At 37.4% G+C, this 22,172-nt stretch overlaps 1 protein-coding gene and 1 pseudogene across 1 annotated transcript; one reads left to right on the plus strand and one right to left on the minus strand.

Annotated features, from left to right (window-relative positions):
- Positions 1–7,619: 7,619 nt before the first annotated feature.
- Positions 7,620–10,328, plus strand: LOC109007488 (probable pectinesterase/pectinesterase inhibitor 51). Its single transcript, XM_018987165.2, has 2 exons — positions 7,620–8,632; positions 9,286–10,328. Exons 1-2 carry the CDS (start codon positions 7,705–7,707, stop codon positions 9,969–9,971), a joined length of 1,614 nt encoding a protein of 537 aa, XP_018842710.1. The 5' UTR covers positions 7,620–7,704; the 3' UTR covers positions 9,972–10,328.
- A 4,764-nt stretch (positions 10,329–15,092) lies between these two features.
- Positions 15,093–21,355, minus strand: LOC109007446 (annotated as a pseudogene).
- Positions 21,356–22,172: the final 817 nt, after the last annotated feature.

The raw sequence follows: 22,172 nt of genomic DNA on the forward strand, positions 1-22,172 counted from the left end.
CTCCATCGGCCTCGACATTAAGAACAACATCCAACTCATATCAGATGACAAGTATGTGAGCAATTTGTGAAAGAAAGAACGAGTCATTTAATGAAGGGAGTTGGAGATGAGAATTGGGTTTTTGAGAATGTGAATGCAAGCAGAAGGCGTATTTATAAAGGAAAAACTTATCATTACATATAAGACAAAAAATGTTACCATTGAATAAAAGACAAAAAAAAATACCGTTAGAGAAATGACAAAGCATGTTATTACTAGAGGTAAGAATTCAAAATGCTACCGTTGTACTATTTTGCAAAAAAATTATCACTAATACGCAAATATGTATTACCGTTAGAGAAACTGAAAAAAATATTACCGTTATATGAAAATAAAAAAAAAAATGTTTCCGTTAGACAAATGCAAATTTAATATTACTCAAGTATATACGGACAAAATCATATTAAAAAATACCATTGCGTTGAAAAATGGACATATTAAAACAATTATTATTTTTAATACCGATGTTGGATTGAAAAATAATACTGTGTTCTGGAAAAAAAAAATCATATAAGTATTTATAAAATGTGATATTTGTAAAGAAGAGAATAAGACAAAATAGTTAGTGGTTAAAAATGAAGAGAAAAAAGTAATAAAGAAAGAATAGAAGAATAATATTTTAATATAATAGAGAAATAATAGGGAATGAGATGTAGAAAGTTTTTTGAAGATTAGTAAAATTTAAGATAAAATTATAGAAAGTGTCATTTTTAGCTAAAATTTAGGAAAAACTTTAGGGAACCGGATGGAAATGCTCTAATAAGAGCATTCTCATTGGTTTCTCCATAAAATTCCTTATAATTTAACTGAAAATCACATTCCCTAAAATTTTTTCTTAAAGTTTATTCATCTTTTAAAATTCTCCTACATCTCATTCCTCATCCCTATCTCTATTCTATTAAATAATATTTCTCTATTCTTTCTTTATTATTTTTTTCTCTCACTTTCATTTACAATCTTAACTACTAACTCTTTTGTCTTATTATCTTCTTTTCAAATATCACATTCTACTAAATACTAATACGATTTTGACTATTGGATACAACATTATTTTTCAAACCGAAATCCGTATTATAAAAATAGTAATTTTATTTTAATATGTGCATTTTCTAACGTGATGGTATTTTTTAATATCTACTCATTGTCAATTTCTCTAGTGGTAATATCTATCCATGTATTGGTGGTAAAAAGTTTTGTCATTTTTGAAGACTTTCTCAAACGGTAACATTTGAACTCCTACCTCCAACGATAACATTATTTATCTTTTCTCTACCAGTAACTTTTTTTGTCCAGTCTCAAACGGTAACATTTTTTGTTCTATATGTAACGGTAATTTTTTCCTCTATAAATACACATTCTGCTTTTATTCACATTGTCACTATCTCAAGTCTTATTTGATCTAAAGAACAAAAATTCAACATTCTCCACTGATTTGTCACTCCCTTCATCAAATAGCTCGTACCTTCTTTCGCAAATTGCTCACATATTTATCCTCTGAAAATGAGTTGGATGTTGTTCTTAATGACTAGGTCGATGGACAATCATCGAGGCATCGTGACAATTGCCAACGCCGTAAGTTCATTCAACATGATCATATTCAAGGGCACAAGCGCTTATTTCGCGATTATTTCGTAGAAAATCCAATATATCCCTCGCATCTATTTCGAAGGAAATTTTGGATGAGTCGTCCCCTATTTCTCCATATTCTAAATTATGTAGAGTCTTACGTGCCATACTTAGTCCAGAGAAGAGATAATGCCAGAAAACTCGATTTATCTTCTATGCAAAAGATAACCGCAACACTTAGAATGCTAGCGTATGGGGTTACTAGAGATTTTATGGATGAATACATACGTATTGGTGAAAGCACCGCAATGGAGAGCCTTAAAAAATTCTCTGAGACAATAGTAAGTATTTTTTCAGATGAATATTTGTGGTCTCCAAATGCCAATGATATTGCTCGCGGTTGGTGAACAACGGAGATTCTCATAAATGCTAGGAAGCATTGACTACATGCATTGGAAGTGGAAAAATTATCCCGCAGACTAGAAAGGTATGTACTCCAGCCACATTCATGAACCAACTGCCTGGAAAGCAGTTACTTTATATGATCTCTGGATATGACATGCATTTTTTAGTATGCCCGGTTCACATAACGACATTAATGTGCTAGAGAGATCTTCTAGTTTTACGAAACTTGCCCAAAGGCATGCTCCTCTAGTCAATTACACAATCAATGGCAATCACTACCAGATGTGGTATTACCTTGAGGATGGTATTTATCCCAAGTGGTGAACTTTTATGAAGATGGTTTCATCACCACAAGGGAATAAGAAGAAATTTTTTGTGAAAGCACAAGAATCCACAAGAAAATATGTCAAGCGTGCATTCAGGATATTTCAACAACGATTTTCAATCATTCGTAGACCTTCCCGAATGTTCAAAGTTAAAGAACTAACAAATATAATGAAGGCATGTGTTATTCTACATAATATGATCATTGAAGACGAGCGTGATAATAGTGAGGGTCTGAACATTGAGTATGATCAACTTGATGATGAAGTCTCGGAACTGCCGCACAATCATACAACTGAGCTTATAGACTTCATCTAGCATCATCATCATATTAGAGACAGCTCGGCAAATCATCAGCTCCAAGCAGATCTAATTGAACATCAATGGCTATTATATTCCCGACAGTAGACATGTCACATAATTGATTGGTATTTCCGTCATGTTATAGTGATTATATTTGAGTTAATCAAATTTCAATTCGTATTTCATTCTTGTTAGTTTAAATTATATTTGAGTTAATTAAATTTTCATTTGTATTTCCTTCATGTTAGTATTGACTATATTTGAGGTAATTTGTAATAGTTTCTGAAATTGTAATGGTCAATTTCCTTGTTTCAAAATATCAATTTACACAATTCAAATAAAAATTAAATTGTCCTAGTATTAATAATATTGTCATCCATCATTGTCTAAAACAGAAAATAATGAACTAAACTTTTTACAGAAAAAGTTAATCAATCCAAATGGGCTGCAGCATTGCGTCTCGCCATGATTTCCCTCGGCAGTTCTTGGAAATATAACTATTGCAATCTTAGCACGGCACTCACGTCCATCATCATAATGCACTGATCCGTTTCCTTCTTGGCGAGCTCTAGTTTCTCTGCCTTCATTCGTCCTCTTGACGGATTTTATTCAACTTTTTTTCCTCGTCAATTTTCATCTTCTTGGTTTCTAACATCAGTCTTTCATCCTCTAGACGGATAAAATTTAGCTCTTTTTCCTTGTCATACTCCATCTTTTCGGCCTTGAGGCAAAAATACTCTTTCTCATAAGCACGTGACTCATTCAAAAGCGTATACTTTAGCTTGCTAAGCACAACAGTCTCCTATGTTGACGTGCCTTGGGCCTTTCATTTTCCTTTCTCACCTTTCCTTCTCATTGGTCGGTCCAATTCGATCTTGTCATTAACTATCACATTATCCACCTCAAGATAAAAAATCGAATCCACCGTAGCGCCCGAACATCGAGTCAGGGTCGGGGACAAGGACATCGTCTTCCTTCGCTTTGGATCCTTTTTTGTGGAACGCCAAATCCATTTAAGTTGGTCTTTTAACAAGTGCCAACAATGCTCGAACTAGAATGAGCATTTCTCTAGCGATTGATACATAACCTTGGCCTCGTCAAACTTGCATGTAAAAAAAAAACTTTATGTTAAACCAATGTATAAAAAAATTAATTATTCGTAAAACATGAGTATGGATAGTCTACCTTGTCTTACTCAGTCATGCTACTTTGATTCAACCCTTCAACCCGAGCTAGTTTCGCACAAAATTTATTTGTCGACTTTTGAATAACCGACCACTGATGTATTAAATACTTTATGGTCCAGTCATTTGTGGTTTCTTTAAATTGCTGGAAGTATTCAAAAAAAAAATTCAAAGTTGTGAGTGTTTTTAGTCTGTTCCCTGGACAGCATCAAGGCTACAATTAAGCCATACAGAGACAAGTAACTTGTCTTCTTCGGGGGTAAAGTTCACACCTCTGACTGATTTCCTAATGCCGATAGGATTGTTATGGAGTAGGGGTGGAGAGTCATCAACAATCATAGGAGAGTTTCCAATTTGCTCACTGTAAGTAGAGTCTAGTTGAGGATCTTCACCTAGGAGGTTGGTGAAGTACATATGTCCAGGGTTTTGTGAATCCATCTCTAAAAATGTATTAAAATGTTAGACACGTAACTATGAAGTTTGGAGTATTTTCATTGCCGGCTCGGGAACTGAATGGTGATATCTACGAAATTTGGCCACTCTCTCATGGCTGCAACAAACGGTTGCCACTACTTGTTGACCTTCTGGGTTACCTAGCCATTGAGGAAATGACCATAAATCTTCTGTATCCCTACCAGGCTTTGTCATCATCACAACCGAGGGGGTTTAATTTACACATTACTTCTCTATCACAACATAACACAAAGCAATGACACAACAAAAAGCAATGTAACAGAACTAACCAATTCACATATTCACACAAAACAACCATCAAACAGCATGCAAATCACAATAATGCTAAATAAGAGCATTCTCATCCAGTGCATTTATATCGAATATATAAATAAATGGGGTTTGGAATGGTGAAAATATTGACAACATGCGTAAGCAATGAGCCATTCACATCGAATGGCTGCAAAACCCCACCCGAACGTCCATTGCCTTTTCTGGAAAGTACCACAAATTGCAATATGCCAATCAAAGTGAGGATTACCCCGCCATATCGATGGGGCTCTATTAACAGTTGTGAATTAACTCGCACTATAACACCATGATCACAGTTGTGGTTTAAAGAATTGACTATGCATTTTTTGGATATCAAAAAAGCAATGCTGGGAAGCAATAAATTCACCCAACACAGTCAAAAACATACAGACAAACTTAATGAATGGATAACCACAAACAATGATTCGCCCATTTCATAACCACAAACTCTAGCAAATTCTCATCAAAACCAAAACCCCACAAATTCCATAATAACAAACTCCACTAAATCCTCCTAAAAAAAACGATTGGATAGCAATGAGAGAAACAAATTTAAAAAAACAAAAAACTTATGTGTGATAGCATCATCAATTTCTTCGCAGCCAAACAGTCAACACAGCCAACCATATATACAGCCAAAAACCCACCGCAGAGTATTCTCAAAAAGCCACAATCGCAAGTCTCAATGAATGGATCGATCAAGAAAAACTATTGGACAGCAATGAGATAAACAGATTTAAAAAAAAAAAATCGTGTGAAATTGCTCATCACTTTCTCAGTAGCCAAACAGTCAACACAGCCAAAAACCCAATGCTGATCATCCTCAAAAATCTACAATCTCAAGCCTAAATGAATGGATCGATCAAGAAAAACGGTTGGACAGCAATGAGAGAAACAAAGTAATTAAAAAAACAGTTTCAAAGCATCATCACTTTATCGGCAGCCAAACAGTCAACACAGCCAAAAAAATACAGAGAAATCAATAGCAACGCAAGAAAAATTGAGAAGTGGTTTCCTCAACAAAACCCAAAATCAAAATTCTAAACGAGAGTGACAAACAAAAAAAATGAAGGTTGTGAAAGCATCACAACTTTCTCGGCAGCCAAACTGCAAAGAGATCGCCGACGCAGAGTGAGAGTTGTAGGCTTTCCATCGCATACTTATACCTTGATCATGGCGTCGGGAGGAAGAAAAAGGGGAAGAGAGAAACAGAGAATGAGAGAGATAGGATAAGAAAAATACAAGAAAATGAGGGAAGAGAGAAACGGTAACGATTTTGAAGAAACTGAAATAAAACTTACACATATTGCCAATGGAGAGGGCCTGTGATCGTTGGTGTTGCGAGTAAGGGACCAACCGAGAGAGAAGAAGACGCAAGATGAAGGCCAAACCGAATGTGATGGGGATGTACAATCATTCCCCATATATGGGGAACGACTGTACACACCGTAAACCCTAATCGAAAAATGGGGATTGGGATGGGGAAGGATTTTTCTTCAAAATTCTAAAATTTTTCCTAAATTATAGGAATAGAGGAGATATGAGAAATCCAATGAAAATGCTCTAAAAGATGACGTTTATCCTCTTTCTCTGTATTTTGTTTATGGTAACTTAAATTGGTGCTTCATTAAAAAATGACATTGTTGGGCGCATGATGCATTACTTGGAATCACGAGCTGTATATAGGAGAAGAAATAATTCCAACATAGTATTTTGTTTTTGTTTTTTTTTTTTTTTGAACTGATATCTATGAATTCTTATAATAAAAGACTATTATTTTATTTACTACGAGGCGAGTATGGAAACAAGATTTAAAAGATAAAACACTAGTGTCTCTTATTTTTAGAGTAGCTAGGATTTCAATTTGTACATGATAACACAATCCATGTATATACTTTTTCATGATTTTTAGCTCCAAAAAAGGTAGGCTACAATACCAACAAGATTTTGCTTGGCTGCTTCATTACATTACTCGTATGTTCAAATAATCAGATACATTTATCATCTGTTTCCGTCTCTAGTTTGCGTTTTTCAGTTTTACTGTACATCAGTACATAGTGTTCGCCTAATAAATACAGGAAAAGCAAAATGTCAATTGCACACCCATTCCCCTCCTGAGATGGGAAGGTAATTACACGTAGCCATCTCAAGATATGACTCTTTTCTCTCTTTATCTTTCTGGGTTAGAGTTCCCTCTCTTTGTAATGGAAATGGATGGCAAATATCCATAATACACCAAGCAATGCTGTGTTTCTCTCATCACTATTGTTTCCTCTCAGAACCAGCATTACTATTATCTGCTGAAGCAGAAGCAGCTACCAATTCCATCAACCTCTCTTAGTCTATCTCAGTGGACTTGAACTTCAACTTGATTCCACCTTGAGTCCATGACCTGATACAAAGGAGAGCTTGTGCACTATCATGCGGCATGCAAAATCGTTGCTTCGCTATCTCATCACCTTTGCTGCAGAACAAATCTTCAGGTGCTACAGAAGTTGCCTGCACAGTCAAGAAATCTCGAGCCATAACAGAAAGTCGGGGGTAGCGTGTACTATTAACCTTCCACCACTCCAGAACATCTGTTGGTATTGGGCTGGGGGCTCTGACAGGTACTGAGTGAGTTCATCAGTGGAGTGCTCATGCTTGCCCTTCTTTTCTTTCGAGCAATTTCCTTTGCAAAAGAGACACTCCCACCAGAAGGTTTCCCCCGCGACCCTCTTCTCCAAAAAGTCCAAACAGAGCATTCCCCCACCCGTTTGAGGGTTTGAGTCTGTATGCGAAGACGCAGGCGCACAGCTCACTCAACTTCTACCCTACCGAATAACCATAACAACACGTGACTTTTTCAGTCTTACCAATCCCCATCAATCTCCCGTGAACCCAGCCCCGCCTTCCAATTTCCTTTTCCAAGTTACCGCACCTCCCTTCTCGTTCATGCTTACCGCGTCCACCTACTCGCACTACCATCCAAATTCATCTCTCTCTCCACTGCACGCTATTTTAGTGGATCCATTCGATATGGCCACTACTCATCAAAGAAAATCCACAAAACTTGTCAATAAAAGCAAGCTCCAACACCTTCCTGTTTTCTAAGCCATCCACACTTCTTGTAATTTCCATGGCCTGCATCTTCTTTGTCTCCCTTGTCCTTTTTCTTTCCCTCTCTCCCGGTGCCGTCCAACCCAGTCCTGATGCTCCCTCCTCCATCTCTCCCGCAATCCGCCAGGCCTGCAAGGCCACTCGCTTCCCTATCCCATGCGAGACCTCTTTGACCCAATCCAACCAAGTGCCCCCCAACCCCACCCCTCTCCAGCTCATCCAGTCCGCTATCTGGGTCTCCTCCCAGAACCTCCACACCGCCCAATCCATGGTCAAGTCCATCCTGGACTCCTCCACCGGGAATGTGAACCGCACCTCAGCCGCCAAAAACTGCCTGGAGTCCCTCACAAACTCCGAGTACCGGATCTCTCGGACTACCGAAGACGCACTGCCACATGGCAGGATCAAGGATGCGAGAATCTGGATGAGCGCCTCCTTGCTCTACCAACAAGATTGCTGGTCCGCGCTCAAGTACGCGAACGATACCCAGATGGTGAACTCGACGATGTCGTTTCTGGACTCATTGGTTGGGCTCACGAGTAACGCGCTGAGCATGGTATTCTCGTACAGTATTTTCGGGAACCAGATCGGGTCGTGGGCCCCGCCCAAGACCGAGCGGGACCAGTTCTGGGTGGGAGGTGGCGGCTCTGGGTCAAATTTTCGGGGCGGCTTCCCGTCGAAGCTAAAGGCGGATGCGACCGTGTGTAAGGATGGGAGTGGCGGGTGCTACAAGACGGTGCAAGAGGCAGTGAACGCCGCACCTGATAACGCCGGGCAACGGAAGTTCGTGATACATATAAAGGAGGGGGTATATGAGGAAACGGTCAGAATCCCGTTAGAGAAGAAGAACGTGGTGTTTTTAGGAGACGGGATGGGCAAAACAGTCATTACGGGGTCGTTGAACGTTGGCCAGCCCGGGATTTGGACATACAACACAGCCACAGTTGGTAAGTCTTTTGAATGCATATTACTTTTATTGTGTTTGGCCATTCTTCCTTGTTATTGTTTTGTCTTTTCTTTTTGCATGTGTTTTTATTTTCAAGGTTGTGGATGGAGTCAATAAATACTGTTGGGGAGCTGCTCATGTTAGGTTTTACGACTGTCTTGCACTTAGGTTTTTCAATCAGTTTGTCACCTTACATTGTATGCATTCCGGACCAAATAAAGCTTATGATTATTTTAACCATCGACTTGTGCACCCTCCCCTGTCACACAATGTTCGGCTGTATTTCACTGAACAATCAATGCGTTTGATGTTTATTTAAACATCTGCAATCACAAGTCCATCCTTCCAGCTTTTGTCATCATGTAGAGCCCATGTGAAATGAAATTGGGTTGCAAACTTATTCACAGTTAACTATTTAGTAGCAAGAGTTTAGGAAAAAGGGCTAGTTAGTACTAAAAACAAAAGATAAAATGTTGACTACAATTGTAGATGACTTCTTTTATGAAGTGGTAGAAGAAGTCCTTGAGAGAACAGATGTTAGGAAGCCGTAAAATTTATGAGTTTGAGCTTTGCTTTGTTAATCCCCTTTTGTTCTTGAGTTGCTTTGAAAACAAATTCCCTTCTTGTTCTTATGTTTGAATCATTCTGGAACAGGTGTTCTTGGCGATGGATTCATGGCCAACGGCCTCACAATCCAGAACACGGCCGGTCCTGATGCACACCAAGCAGTGGCCTTCAGATCAGACAGTGATCTATCCGTCATTGAGAATTGTGAATTCTTAGGCAATCAAGATACACTCTATGCTCGCTCCCTTCGCCAATTCTACAAATCATGTCGCATCCAGGGAAATGTGGATTTCATTTTTGGAAACTCAGCATCAGTTTTTCAAGACTGCCAGATCTTAATCTGCCCCCGGCAAGTAGATCCAGCAAAGGGCGAGAAAAATACTATCACTGCACATAGCAGAAACGACCCTGCACAATTCACAGGTTTTGTTTTTCATAATTGCTCGATAAATGGAACCAAGGAATACATGGTATTGTATCGTAGCAATCCCAAAGTACACTTTAATTATTTGGGGAGGCCATGGAAGTTGTACTCGAGGACAGTTTTTATACACTGTAACTTAGAAGCTCTTATTACACCAGAAGGCTGGATGCCATGGGATGGCGATTTTGCATTGGAAACACTTTATTATGGGGAATTTGGGAATTCTGGATCAGGCTCTAATGTGTCCAAGAGAGTAACCTGGAGTAACCAGATCCCAACAGAGCACGTACTCACATACTCCATCGAGAATTTTATCCAGGGAGATGAGTGGATTCCATCTTCTCAGTAACTTGCTTCAAATTTTACAGAAATATTGGCCGTAATGTGTCTGGAGCTCAACAATATTGGGAGATTCCAAATCATTGGCTACATTTGATCTCCATCCTTATGTGGTATCTCTCTTCTGGCATCTGTTTTGTAACTTCAGGAAAAGTAGATTAGAATTTGATGGGTGTAATTTCTACTTCATCATATAAAATAATTTTTTTTTATTTTTTTATTTATTTAATAAATTTCCACAAGGTCACTGTCATTCATTGAATTTTCATATTGGAGGCTACCACCCACTAAGTCATACTTTGAACAAACGTAAAAGAGAGAAAAATGACACAAACAATACTGAATAACATGGACCTTTTCAATGCTAGTAATGTTACAAAGGCATTGGCATCTAGCCATCAATTTCTTTTCTTGCAAGATACATGCAGCTGCAACAAGAAGCCCAATTTCACAACACACTCTAAGCCTCGTTTGTTTTCAAAAAACTTCTCAACAAATCTCATCTCATCTAATTATTACAACTTTCTCAAATTTTCATACAAAATAAAATAAAGAATTTAATATTTTCAAATCCTAAAACAAAAATAATATTAAAAAAAATATTTTAACAATATTTTATTTAACTTTTAACTCTAATGTCAACTCATCTCATCTCATCTGTGAAAAAAAATGAAGCCTTAATAGATTGCCGACAAGGTTAAGTGGTGCAACGGCACGTGAAACTCACGCACGGTATAAGCCGCGTGTGAGACTCACACGCCGCTCTTTTGAGCAACTTTCTTCGACATTCTGACATATTGGTAGTTGGTGAGGCGCGTGGTAGTTGTAGGTGGCTAGTAGGTAGCAGATCGGCACACCTTGGTGCTACGGGCGGGGGAAAAAAACTTCTAAGGACAGCTCCAGAGTTGGTCGGACAAGAGGAGGGAGGGAGGAGCAGAAGCTCCAACCCTCCTCTGGACGGAAGAAATGGAAGGATGCCAACAGTTGGGTAGAGAGAAAAGGACCTCTGGAGAGAGATTGGAGAAAAGGCTCGTACCTTTTTCTAAATGTTTGGTATGCCTCACCCTCTACTAATTATTATTATTGTCGTTGTTATTAGTATTATACAATGGCAATATCATAAAAAAAATGTAAACCAATAGAGGGGTAGAATCTTAACAAAAGCCTTGAGCCAAATTTGACAAAGCTACATAAAAAAATAAAAACAAATCCTAAAAAAATAGATCAGAAGGATCCTGTCAAGTATTTCTAGATCCAAACTCCAAGAAAGTGGTTATGGTGGTTGATTGCTTGGTAGCACTCTAAACAATGAGCTATTTTTTAAGGGCAACAACTTGAATTGTGTTGTGCAGTTGTGCTGCGGTAATTGTTGATACTTTGTGGTTGTTAGTCTGAGGTAGATGGTTGTAGTTATATACAAATGAAATTTGCACTCTCTAGTGTTTGCAAGTTTTGTGTACTTTCTTTAAAAAAATATGAGTAAATTTAGAACTTACATGAAAAAAATAATTTTTTTAACGATGGATCCCATTGTTTTTCTTAAAGAGAGTGTGTGGTACTTACATATCTTAAAATTGTATCTAATACTACTCTTAACAAAATAGAACCAATCAAATTTTGGGCAGCACTTGAGACTCACAGATTTTTTATAAATGATATTTGCTGTCGTGGAATGACATGGAAAGAAACAACTTGTTATGTAGCATGAATGCTCTTCTATGAGACTGTAACTGACATTTTGTCTGTTGGACAACCCTCATACTCTTGACACAGTGCGAGACAAACCAATTCATGTCTCTTGAGGTTTGATAAAATGCTTATAAAAGAAGCGACTGTAGTGTTAACCATCAAACTATGAGGGAAATGACCTTAACTAAAGATACAGAACTAGGAGGAGGTACGTAGAATTTCCACCTATGAGATGGTCAGTGGCTTTGAGGTTACAAATTTGTGGTTTCAATTGTTTAAACTCTTGTAGCAGATTATAATTATCAATGGATCAAGTTTTCAACTCACTTCTGCATAAACTTTACAAGTTAAGTTAGCACATCAGGCTAGGCTTTTGCAATGCCTGCACGCTGCACCATAGTTAATAGCATTAATTCGACAATGGCTCTTTGGATGCCTTTTAATCAAGCTGACATTAAAATTCATGGCAATCCCAATCTCATATTATGGATTGGTATCGTGAAAAAGAAGATGATCAAAGGTTGTAGAGTTTTATAAATCTAAGATGCCTTATTGACACCCGCTTTTAAATTATTTTAAAAACTTCTTGTGTGATTCAATGCGAGATTGGATAAAATTTTATGGGTTATAGTGTAATACCATACCAACGGAGGTGCCAAACGGCGTCGTTTAGGTATCTCTTACTTTCAGTTTTTAGCTTCTTTCCATTATTTTCCCCACTCCCATGTCCAGATCTCTCTTCCCCATCATCTCCCGATTTTTCTCTCGCCGATACTATAACTTCCAAATCGTCAACCTCGAAACCGCTAGCCTGCTCACGCATATATATAGATGATCCCTCCATTACACGCTTGCCGACTTCCATTCTCCCTATCCAGCAACCAACGGCATGTTCATCCCTCATTCGCCAACTCAATCGACGAAGCCATTACACCACCCAAATCATCGTGCCCAAACCACTGCTCAGCCCTCGCCACCCTGAAGCGAAACAGAAGCCAACACCTGCACCAAAGAAACACCGAGCACCACCAGCTTTTTGGCAAACCGTGAACCCAGCCACCCCACAGTGTCACCCCTGCACCACTAGCACACACATACGGCCTCCACCTCACAGCACAACAGCCAGAGCAATGTGATGAGACCTCCCTCGCAGAATAGAAGTCGCCTTTCCACTGCCCAACTCCATGCTCGTGTCCCTCCGTTGAAAACCAAAACAGTTTGCTTGGCCACCATATGCAACTCTGTTTTACTTCTAAAAAACAGAGCATCGCTAGAGGTCACCATGGGCTTCAAATCAACCACCTTACACTGCCAGCCTCCTCCATGCCATCGCCATTATATTGCACGACTGCCGCCTCAAGTCATCGCCCTCCCTCTCTGTAACATCTTTCCCTCACGCAGTGGTGCTCTCTCTTTCTCACTCTCCCTTCTCTCTCTCTCATCAAATCTATCTCTCTCACGCTTTTGTGCCGCCGCGCCTACCACCTTCGATCTCCGCCCACTTCATTGGTCGTCGCGACTCTCCCCCTCTCTCGGTGAGTTTGGGACACCCTCTGTCGCACGGTTTTGGTCCGGTAGTTTTCATAATCTCATATCCCTTCTGTTTCCAAGCTTTTCCCAAAAGGCCATGCATATTTATGAGTTATTTTCCAAAACACCCTTGTCATTAGGATGGTTCTATTTTGTACATGATTTTACGATGGTCTTCAAGATGGTTACCGAAAATTTGTATGTTATTTTATGTGAGTTTCGGCTCACTTTATTTTACTCCAAAAGTTTGTTTGGCAAAAAATAGTTAAGGTTTTTAAATGGCAGTTGGTAATAAGGTCTAAAGGATTTAGAGTTTGTCTTCATTGAAAATTGAGTGAAAACCGATGCATTTGAGATTGGACGATATTTTATGGTTTCGAGAAATTTAGATTTTTCGAAAAATTGGTTACTTAGCGTCTCAAGTTCAAATATTGAAAAAGCTGTTAATTTTATATATTTATAAAAATTACGTGATTATTTTTTATAGGTGACGATTGATTTTCGTTCAGTACTGTTGTGGAGAAATTTTAAAAAAGTTAAAAGTCTAGATAAGTAGGGTTTCTATGTTAGGTTTTGCTCGAATTATTGAGACTGTGGTTAACTTTCTAAAAATTTTGCGTATTTTGTGATGAAATGAGAACTTGGGAAAAACCAATATCGATCACTTATTTGCATTACTCATAAAATCTATATGAAAAAAAAAATATTTTCTGACATACATTGTGTAGACATGATCTATATTTTGTCATGATTGTATCTGAAATTTGAAAAAAGAGCGATATTGAAAATCTAAAAAATTCTGCATTGATTTAGAAAGGTGCTCCGACTTTTGTTTTCAGTATGTGAGAATAATCTGAATATGTTTTGGTATTCTGTTTTGTTTTAATATGGCATCTGAAAACATTTGGCATGGTGTGATTTTGTATCTGACTTTGTCCCTGCCCTGCTCTATTTGGCTTGGTACCAACTTCTCTGTCTTTGAGTGCACCCACTTTGAAAACAAAGTGGTTTTATGTGGTCTTTCTTGTGTGCACACTCAGGACTCCTAGAGTAATAAGGAAAAGATTTCACGTCTGTCTCTGTCTGGTTTGGCCACTAGGGATAGCACAATCCTACCACGGGGTGAAACATGGTCTCTACTATGTGAGTTACTCTGTTTTGATGTGATGATGATGCTCAGGTTATATTATGCCAAAGTATTCTGGATTTTATATGTCTTAAAATCATCGCTCTGTTATATTTGAAAACATGTTTTGTTATGCATTATAACTCTGGAAAATATTTTATTCTATATACTGTACTATGTAAATACTCATGTTTGCATGCTAATATATGACATTTTCTTACTGAGTTATTGATAATCACCCCTTATCTCTACAACATTTTTCAAATATTTTGGATATTTTAGCGAAAGTTCAAGAATAGGAAACATGGATAAGGCTATGTGAGCATAGTATATTAAATACAAAGTGGGCACTTGTTGAAGAATTTTATTTAATAGCTTTGTTTTGCTATGTAGAATTAGCACTTTGGGAAAGTTGGCATTTTTTTTATATTGTAGTATTCTTAGTTAACTATTTTGGAGTAGATTGTTTAAAACAATGAGGTCTATGAGTAATTAAAGAGTTAGAGTTTATATCAGAATTGTGATTTATGATTTTTTAAGTGACAATGAGTAACTCTCCGATCCATCCGAGACCGGGGCATTTAGATAGATAATGTAAAGTCAGAAAGTTCCCTTATCACGGCAGGCAATTGGGGTACAAACATGCATGTAACTGTAAATGGATCGATTCTATAAGAGGTGAGGTGATGATGTTTACGGTACCCAGAGTAAAGAATGGATCTCAAGCACTGTTGGACCTTTAAAAGGTGGGGAAAAAATGAACCCCTTTTTGGAAATTATGTCACCTACAAAACGAAGGCATGAAAACAGTGAGGAAATAGAAACTGAAGGAACAAGTTTCCGGGCCAAAAGAGAGCCCAGGATTCACACGACAGGGAGAGATGCAGTAGAAATTGCAGGCGGTGTTGGAGTAAAAGACGCGTCATCTGTCCAATTTGTCTCACCCCAGTGCTTCAACATGTTCTTCCAGGAGCCAGATATTGTCTATGCATTTCTTTAAACGTCGATCTCTAACTTTAATGTTCCAATGCCCGTCTGTGTAGTTCGCTTTCTCGACTTGCATACGGTCCCATTCAAGCTGCGCCTTTTGCTTTGATCTCAAGAGGCAGAACTGCTGCAATAGCACAGGCATTGCATCATGTACTTTCCACCACCTTTCGTGTGCAACGTCACTTGCAAATTCTTGGAATATATCAACATTCCAAAATCATAATCACGGAAGCACAGCCATGGCTTCACTCCCAGATAGTGAAGGACATAGAGAATTGGAGGCTCGGAGCCAAAGAGCTTAGTTTTCATCTCCTTAACTTCTTCCCCGTCACCAACCCAGAAATGCTTCAAGAAATTCATGTGTTTTGGAATCCTATGCCACCATGTGAAAATCTCATTCAAGTATCCTTGGTCCCCCCCATTATACGACTCAATCTCATTGATGTGATCCATCAAAAGCTGGAAAGTTCAGTTTGATGGCTCAACAACCATGACACCGGAGTTAAAGAGTGTGCCATTGTTCCCCGTTGCAGAAATTTCTGGCATCCCAAATAAGAAATCAATGTTTCTGAGTATGAGCAAATCAGCATCGATGAAAATGATCTTGTCATAATCTGTTAACTGCCATAACCGGAACTTGCTGTAATTCCATTCGTTATAGGCATCTTTCTCAGCGTTTGGGTTCCTGATCCTCTGGATTGTCTTGATCTTCCAACCTGCAGCTTCAAGTCCACTTCTGTGATAGGCACTGATCGTTTCATCCACTAGTATGACAAGGTCTCTTGTGGAGCCAGACATGCGGATGCTCTGGGCCGCAGCAATGGCTCCACAAACATAAACATGAGCTGAATGTAGAATTGTTGCATATGCTTCTCGGTGCATATTTCTTGAGTAAATCAGCTCTGTATTTCAAGGAATTGTATTAGATTTCTATCAACAAATTGCTATGCAAGATGGAAGAACCATACATTACCACGTAGAACTTGAAGCATCTCATACAATTCACAAAGAAATCAATAACTCACTAGCGAGCTGGTAGCATGTCATAGTGTGAATTTTTGAAGCAAAATCAACACTTAAAAATTGCTATTTTCTATTAAATTCAATCGAGTGCATGCCTTGATGTTCATTAGTTCTTCTAAAAAAAATAGGTTATGATATAGAGAGAAGGTGGCAACAATTGTATTGTACATCTTGTTAAAATTTTGAGGTATGACTGACCATTGCCCCTGAGAGGAAGTGCAAGTTCGCTAGAGCCTACTGGGAGATGGACTTTTTCTCTTAGTGCATGCAGGCCTGGTTTGTATAGCCATGCATTCGCTTGACGTGCAACAAGTTCCTTGCAGGTAAACAGATTTGATATAGGGAAGCAGTTTGTAATGAAAAGCAAATGCACTGGATACAAGCCTTTGAAGGAGGCTGCTAGATCAGCAGCTGCAAGCTGCAAGTGCAGCCGACCTACATCTCTGGACCAATTCCCCTCGTTCCGACAAGGAAGCTTAACAGCTATAAGATTAAGTCGGATTCCTGTGGCATCAATCTTTGGTAGAGATGGGCAAATGGGCACTTCAGTTTCTTCTTCCTCATCAATCCATTCTGGATATAAGGAAGCCCATGTCACATTTTTTGCAGCGTAGTCCATGTGCAGAACAATGTGTTTGGCATCAGGAATAAGCTGCTTCCAATGATCGATTTCACGGTTATTGAAGAAGTTTACAAGACCGATTCCCCATTTTTCATGATTCTCAGTCACCTTTTCCAGAACTTTCATAATGTCATCCCACTCAATGTCTAGATTTGATCGATAACGAGGATCTTGACCACCCCATATCCACCTGTCCACAAAACTTGACCTGCATTGCTTAAATGTTAAAATTGAAGTTCGAAATGTTATAATTTTTCTTGCAATGTAGTTTCACAGTATGAAAAGCAGGTGAATAGGTGATTACTAAAAAACCTACATTTTACAGAATCCAGCCCAAGAATTTTACTAAAAAAAACCTACAATTTACGGCATGCTGCCCATAAATTCCCCCACTAACCCCATGGAAATTGTTTTCTTGTAAATGCCCTGGCTCTTGTCCGTTGCCAAATGGAAAAATTATCACAAAGCAAAACTTCAAAATATCAAAAGCAGTGCCATCAGAATGTGCTAGAACATTGCTGTTGTAAACGTCTGGAGAGTGTAGGAGTTTTACAAATGCTCCAGATACGATAACTAGGAGGACAAGTTTCAGCAGAGAAAACTTCCATTTCGAACTTCTATCTTGAATGGATATATGTAAAGGCTTAGCTTTGCTCTTTGGAAATCTTCTTTTGTATACGTCTTCACTGTTCCAAGTTGGAAATTCAATAACAAAATTAGTAAACAAAAGAAAAGAACAGACTAGTAAATAAATTAGAAAGAATAACATGCTTGAAGAAAAAATCTATCAAGAACAGGAACTTGCATTGTTGTAGCTTCCAGTAGATGTGTCAATTTAATCAGTAAAAGATATCGATGGTTTACTTTTTCAGAGGCCAAAATCAACATATGATACAACTTTCATGGTATCCCTTTCTGGGTAACCAAAAGGAACAACTTGCTGACAGAATGACATTGATATGAAATTAAAATGATAAAAAAAAATATTAACTGCTTGTATTATCAAAAAGAAAAGGAACAACTAGAAGATAGTAGAAACGATAGGCAATTGACAACTACTTAGAACAAACACCGAGTTGAGTCTACACCTAACCCCCACAGAAGCGATATCATATGATCAAATGCCAGCATTTTGATTCATAAGAAAAAGGTAATGACAAGAAAAGGCCGATTAAGCAACAAGATTTGAGGAATGTGTCACCAAGGCTGTTCAATCCAGTTGGAACTTCTGAAATGACCTTAACCTACCTAGTCCATGCACGGGTCTACGTCCTTTGGCATGGAGTTGGAATCAATTTGACTCTGTTTTGAGTTTGTACATTTCATTGAACCTTTCTGAAGGACGCAACACCTTCAAATGGTCTGCTCAAATACTCGTTTTTATTACCCAGTTCTCACCTTCTTTTATGTCCGTGTGTACATACACATGTATGTGCATATATATATATATATATATATATATATATACACACACACTAGGAAAGGACAAGGGCACGTGTGTCTAGTTAAATTTTACATATTTTTTTATTTTCTAAAATAAGAAATTACTTTAAAAAGTAGAAATAATGAGTTATAGAAAAAAAATTCAACTCATCATCTCCTATACTATACAGTAACATGTGATTTCTCATTTTTACCATTCAATTTAGACATATATATATATATATATTGATGTTTAAATCAATGTTTTGAATACCGTACCGGACGTCGTACCGGTTAAGGCACTGGAACGAAATATTTCGATATCGGTACCGTTTCGAGATAGCATTTCGGGATAACGTTTCGGATAGTTGATATATAAATAAATTATATATATATAAATATATATAAAAATTATATTCCAAAATAATAGTCTATATATAAATAAATTATATATAAATACATATATATAAAAATTATAAATAGTCTAGTTTGAATTAGGGTTTAAAAAAAAGTTTGTAGTTTGAAAAAACGAAAAAAAAAATACACAGGCTGAAATATCGGCCGGTACCGGCCGAAATATAGGCCGGTACAGACCGAAATTTAGTCCGGTATGGCCGGTATTTTGGCCGGTACGAAACAGATATAGTAGAGGACGCGGCCGTACCGTGCGTTTTAAAACACTGCCCACCCATGGAAAAATACAGCGGGGTCGGGGGATTAGGCATGGCTCGCCCCCCCCCCTCTCTCTCTCTCTCTCTCTCTCTCTCTCTCCTTGCAGTTGCCTTGTCTTTTCTTTGATTTTTTTTTTTTGTTTTTTCCTACTGTGACAATCATGGGTGGGCAGTGGGTGAGGGTTGGACGGAAGAGGGGTCCTCCCTGACACACGGAGGGGGCCCGCCTCTGGAATGCGGTGGCAGATTCTGGTGGGCAAACACTCCCCATTGCCCACCCATGATTGTCACAAAAAGAAAATACAAAAAGAAAAAATATAACTTGAATTTTTAAAATAAAAATTATATTAAAAAATTATATTCAAATAATTTTTTAATTTTATAAATTTTTATTTAACTTTTTCTTTTCTTTTCTTAAATTTAATAAAACATTTTAACTCAAATTATTTTACTACTATTCATAAATATTCTAAGTGTCCAATGAGCCCTTAGGCCTTGTTTATTTACATAGATGAGATGAGATGGAAATATGTGAATAGTAATGAAATGGTTTGAGTTAAGATGTTTTATGAGATTTTGGAAAAGAAGAGAAAAAATTGAATAAAAAATTATTAAGTTAAAATATTGTTATAATATAATTTTTTAATATAGTTTTTGTTTTAGAATTTGAGAAAATTGAATTATTTTTTGTATTTTTTTTAAAAGTTTGAGGAAGTTGTAATGATTAGGTCATGCAACACCCTGCTCCTAACAATTAAGAAAGACATTTTTTTTAGAAAATCAAGGGAGCCGGAATGCTACTATTGAATTTGACTTAAAAATATATATGTTTTTTTTTTATTCTAAAGGAAGCGCCAAGTATAAAAAAATCTTTATAATAAATAGACTCATTTTGTATTAAAATACTAAAATCAAAATGAGAGTGCGCAGAAGCATTTATTAAAATTTCTCAAAGTCTATGCAATAAAAATCATAACGTAAAATCTCTGTATATGATCTAAGCCACTGTCACGCCTATATCATTTTCAAAGGCTCCAACACATGAAAGTATAAATTCATGTTTTAACTTCATGCATAAATTTCTCCATAAGATCATCAATATGATAAATCCAATAAACATAAGCCTACGCTTCTACAATCTCTAGCATCGCCGACATAATGAACAATTAATTACATAAATCCCCATAAACTATAACAAACTAAAATCCAGATAAATAAAACTTCTATATTAATCACTAGTACTCTTAGGTGAACTTCCCATAGTCTTGCTCACAATCTCTATTCCTGATTCCTTGCTGAACCATTAACATCATCTAAAAATATTATGAAGACAAGAGGTGATTTATCACAGTTTGGTAAACAGAAAATATATACTAGTATATAAACATGAACTTTTTTAGAGAGTTCAGAATGTAGTAACAAATCATTTTAGTTTCAATAAGTAGATCTCAAAACGTGTTATCAGAAAATCAAATCGACATTTCAAATTATTCATATTAAAAAACCATTTGGCACAACATGACTGAATATTATCATCTCATCATATCGTATCATATCATATTATATCATATCAGAGACCATGTTTAACTCCCGTGGTAAGGTTGTGCTATCCCCGATGGCCAAATCAGACAGTATTAGAATGTGAACCTTTCCCTTATTCATTCTCGGAACCCACGCAAGAAAGACCCTTATTCATACTAATACTAAGGTTGCGCTGGTGGTGCCGATTCTTTACTTGGTGAAGACCCTGAGTCTTCTACTTCCTTGAAGTCTTCAAGTAGAAAAAGAAAGGAAAGAGAAACACTTTATCATCTCAAAAGTGAGATATCGACTATTGTCCAATGACTGTTATACAATATAACTGCCAGTTATAATCCTGACAGATCTTGATGTCTCCTCTTACCACTGTCTTGCTTGAATGAGAGACCTTTAATCTCAATCATCCATTTGTGCTTTAGACTTGAAGAATGGTAGACAACGACTGACTGATGAGACAAGGCACACATGTCTTTGCAACTTGCCTTGGGACCAAACTCGCAGTCCTTCTCCTTATGAGAGTCTCTCATATGGTGTTAGCCCATACTTCTAAGGTTAGACGATATGGCTTGCAAGTCCATATTCCTTCTTCCCATGTATGCTCCTGTTGTGAGGTCCCTAATGGACCATGGGCTTTGGATACGACACCTGCTGCCCTTTGAACTCCTTCGTGTTACAGTGCTCCCAACTTTGCACCGAGCTTGTTCTCATCCGTTGCTCGCCTTTCATATTGTCTGAACATCCTTTACTCACCTGGTGTAAGACGAACCTTCCTTTGTCACCATGTGTTGTCTTGCATCTACTAGGCTCTCTTAGTTGCCTCTTTCAATCGGCATTTTGCTCATGCGAGGTGATTCTCTCTCTCTAGTTTTGGCGCAGTCCTCACATATATTAATGAAATATATGCACGGTGTTCACTTATTGTAAGTGGTTTCTTTAAGTTTTCTTGAAACTGTGGTTTGTTTGCTGAAGCAAAAAAAGGATAGCAGAACACAACTCATATTGACGTTTTGTTTTGTAGTTGGAGGAGCTAAAAGGTAAAATTAAGGCCTGCAAATCATAAGAGGAGGTTAAACCGGTTTTATATTTAATTTAGTTCTTTTTTAGATTTTATAATTTTATGTTTCGAAAGATTTTTTCCATTTCGTTAGTTTTTTGTTATTTATGTTAACGTGGGATGATGATTGTGATTTTTAATTTTTTTATAACATAAATGTATAAAAAAAAAAAACACAATTTCATTAATATTCAATTCCTTAATCATTAATTAAAAAAAATGCATAAACAGTAAAATTGAGAGAGCAAAATCATGAATTGATTTAACATTTTTCAAGATTCCTGCCCTCTTATTATTTGTTGTGGGGTGACAATTATGCGTCACATCAACATTTTCCGCCACTACCACACTTCACGGAATTGTGATGGAATAAATAGTTTGAAATATCACCTTAGTCCAAGGACCAATTCTCAACTTTTTAAACTACAAGTACCAATATGTAAAAAGTTCAAGCCCTCAAGACTTAAAACAGTCATTTACCTTATCTTAATTAAAACAAAGAGAATGAAAGAACTAACTTAAAATTAACCGAAAGCTTGTTTATA

Source organism: Juglans regia, chromosome 1, assembly GCF_001411555.2.
Source record: "Juglans regia cultivar Chandler chromosome 1, Walnut 2.0, whole genome shotgun sequence".
Classification (NCBI taxonomy): domain Eukaryota; kingdom Viridiplantae; phylum Streptophyta; class Magnoliopsida; order Fagales; family Juglandaceae; genus Juglans; species Juglans regia.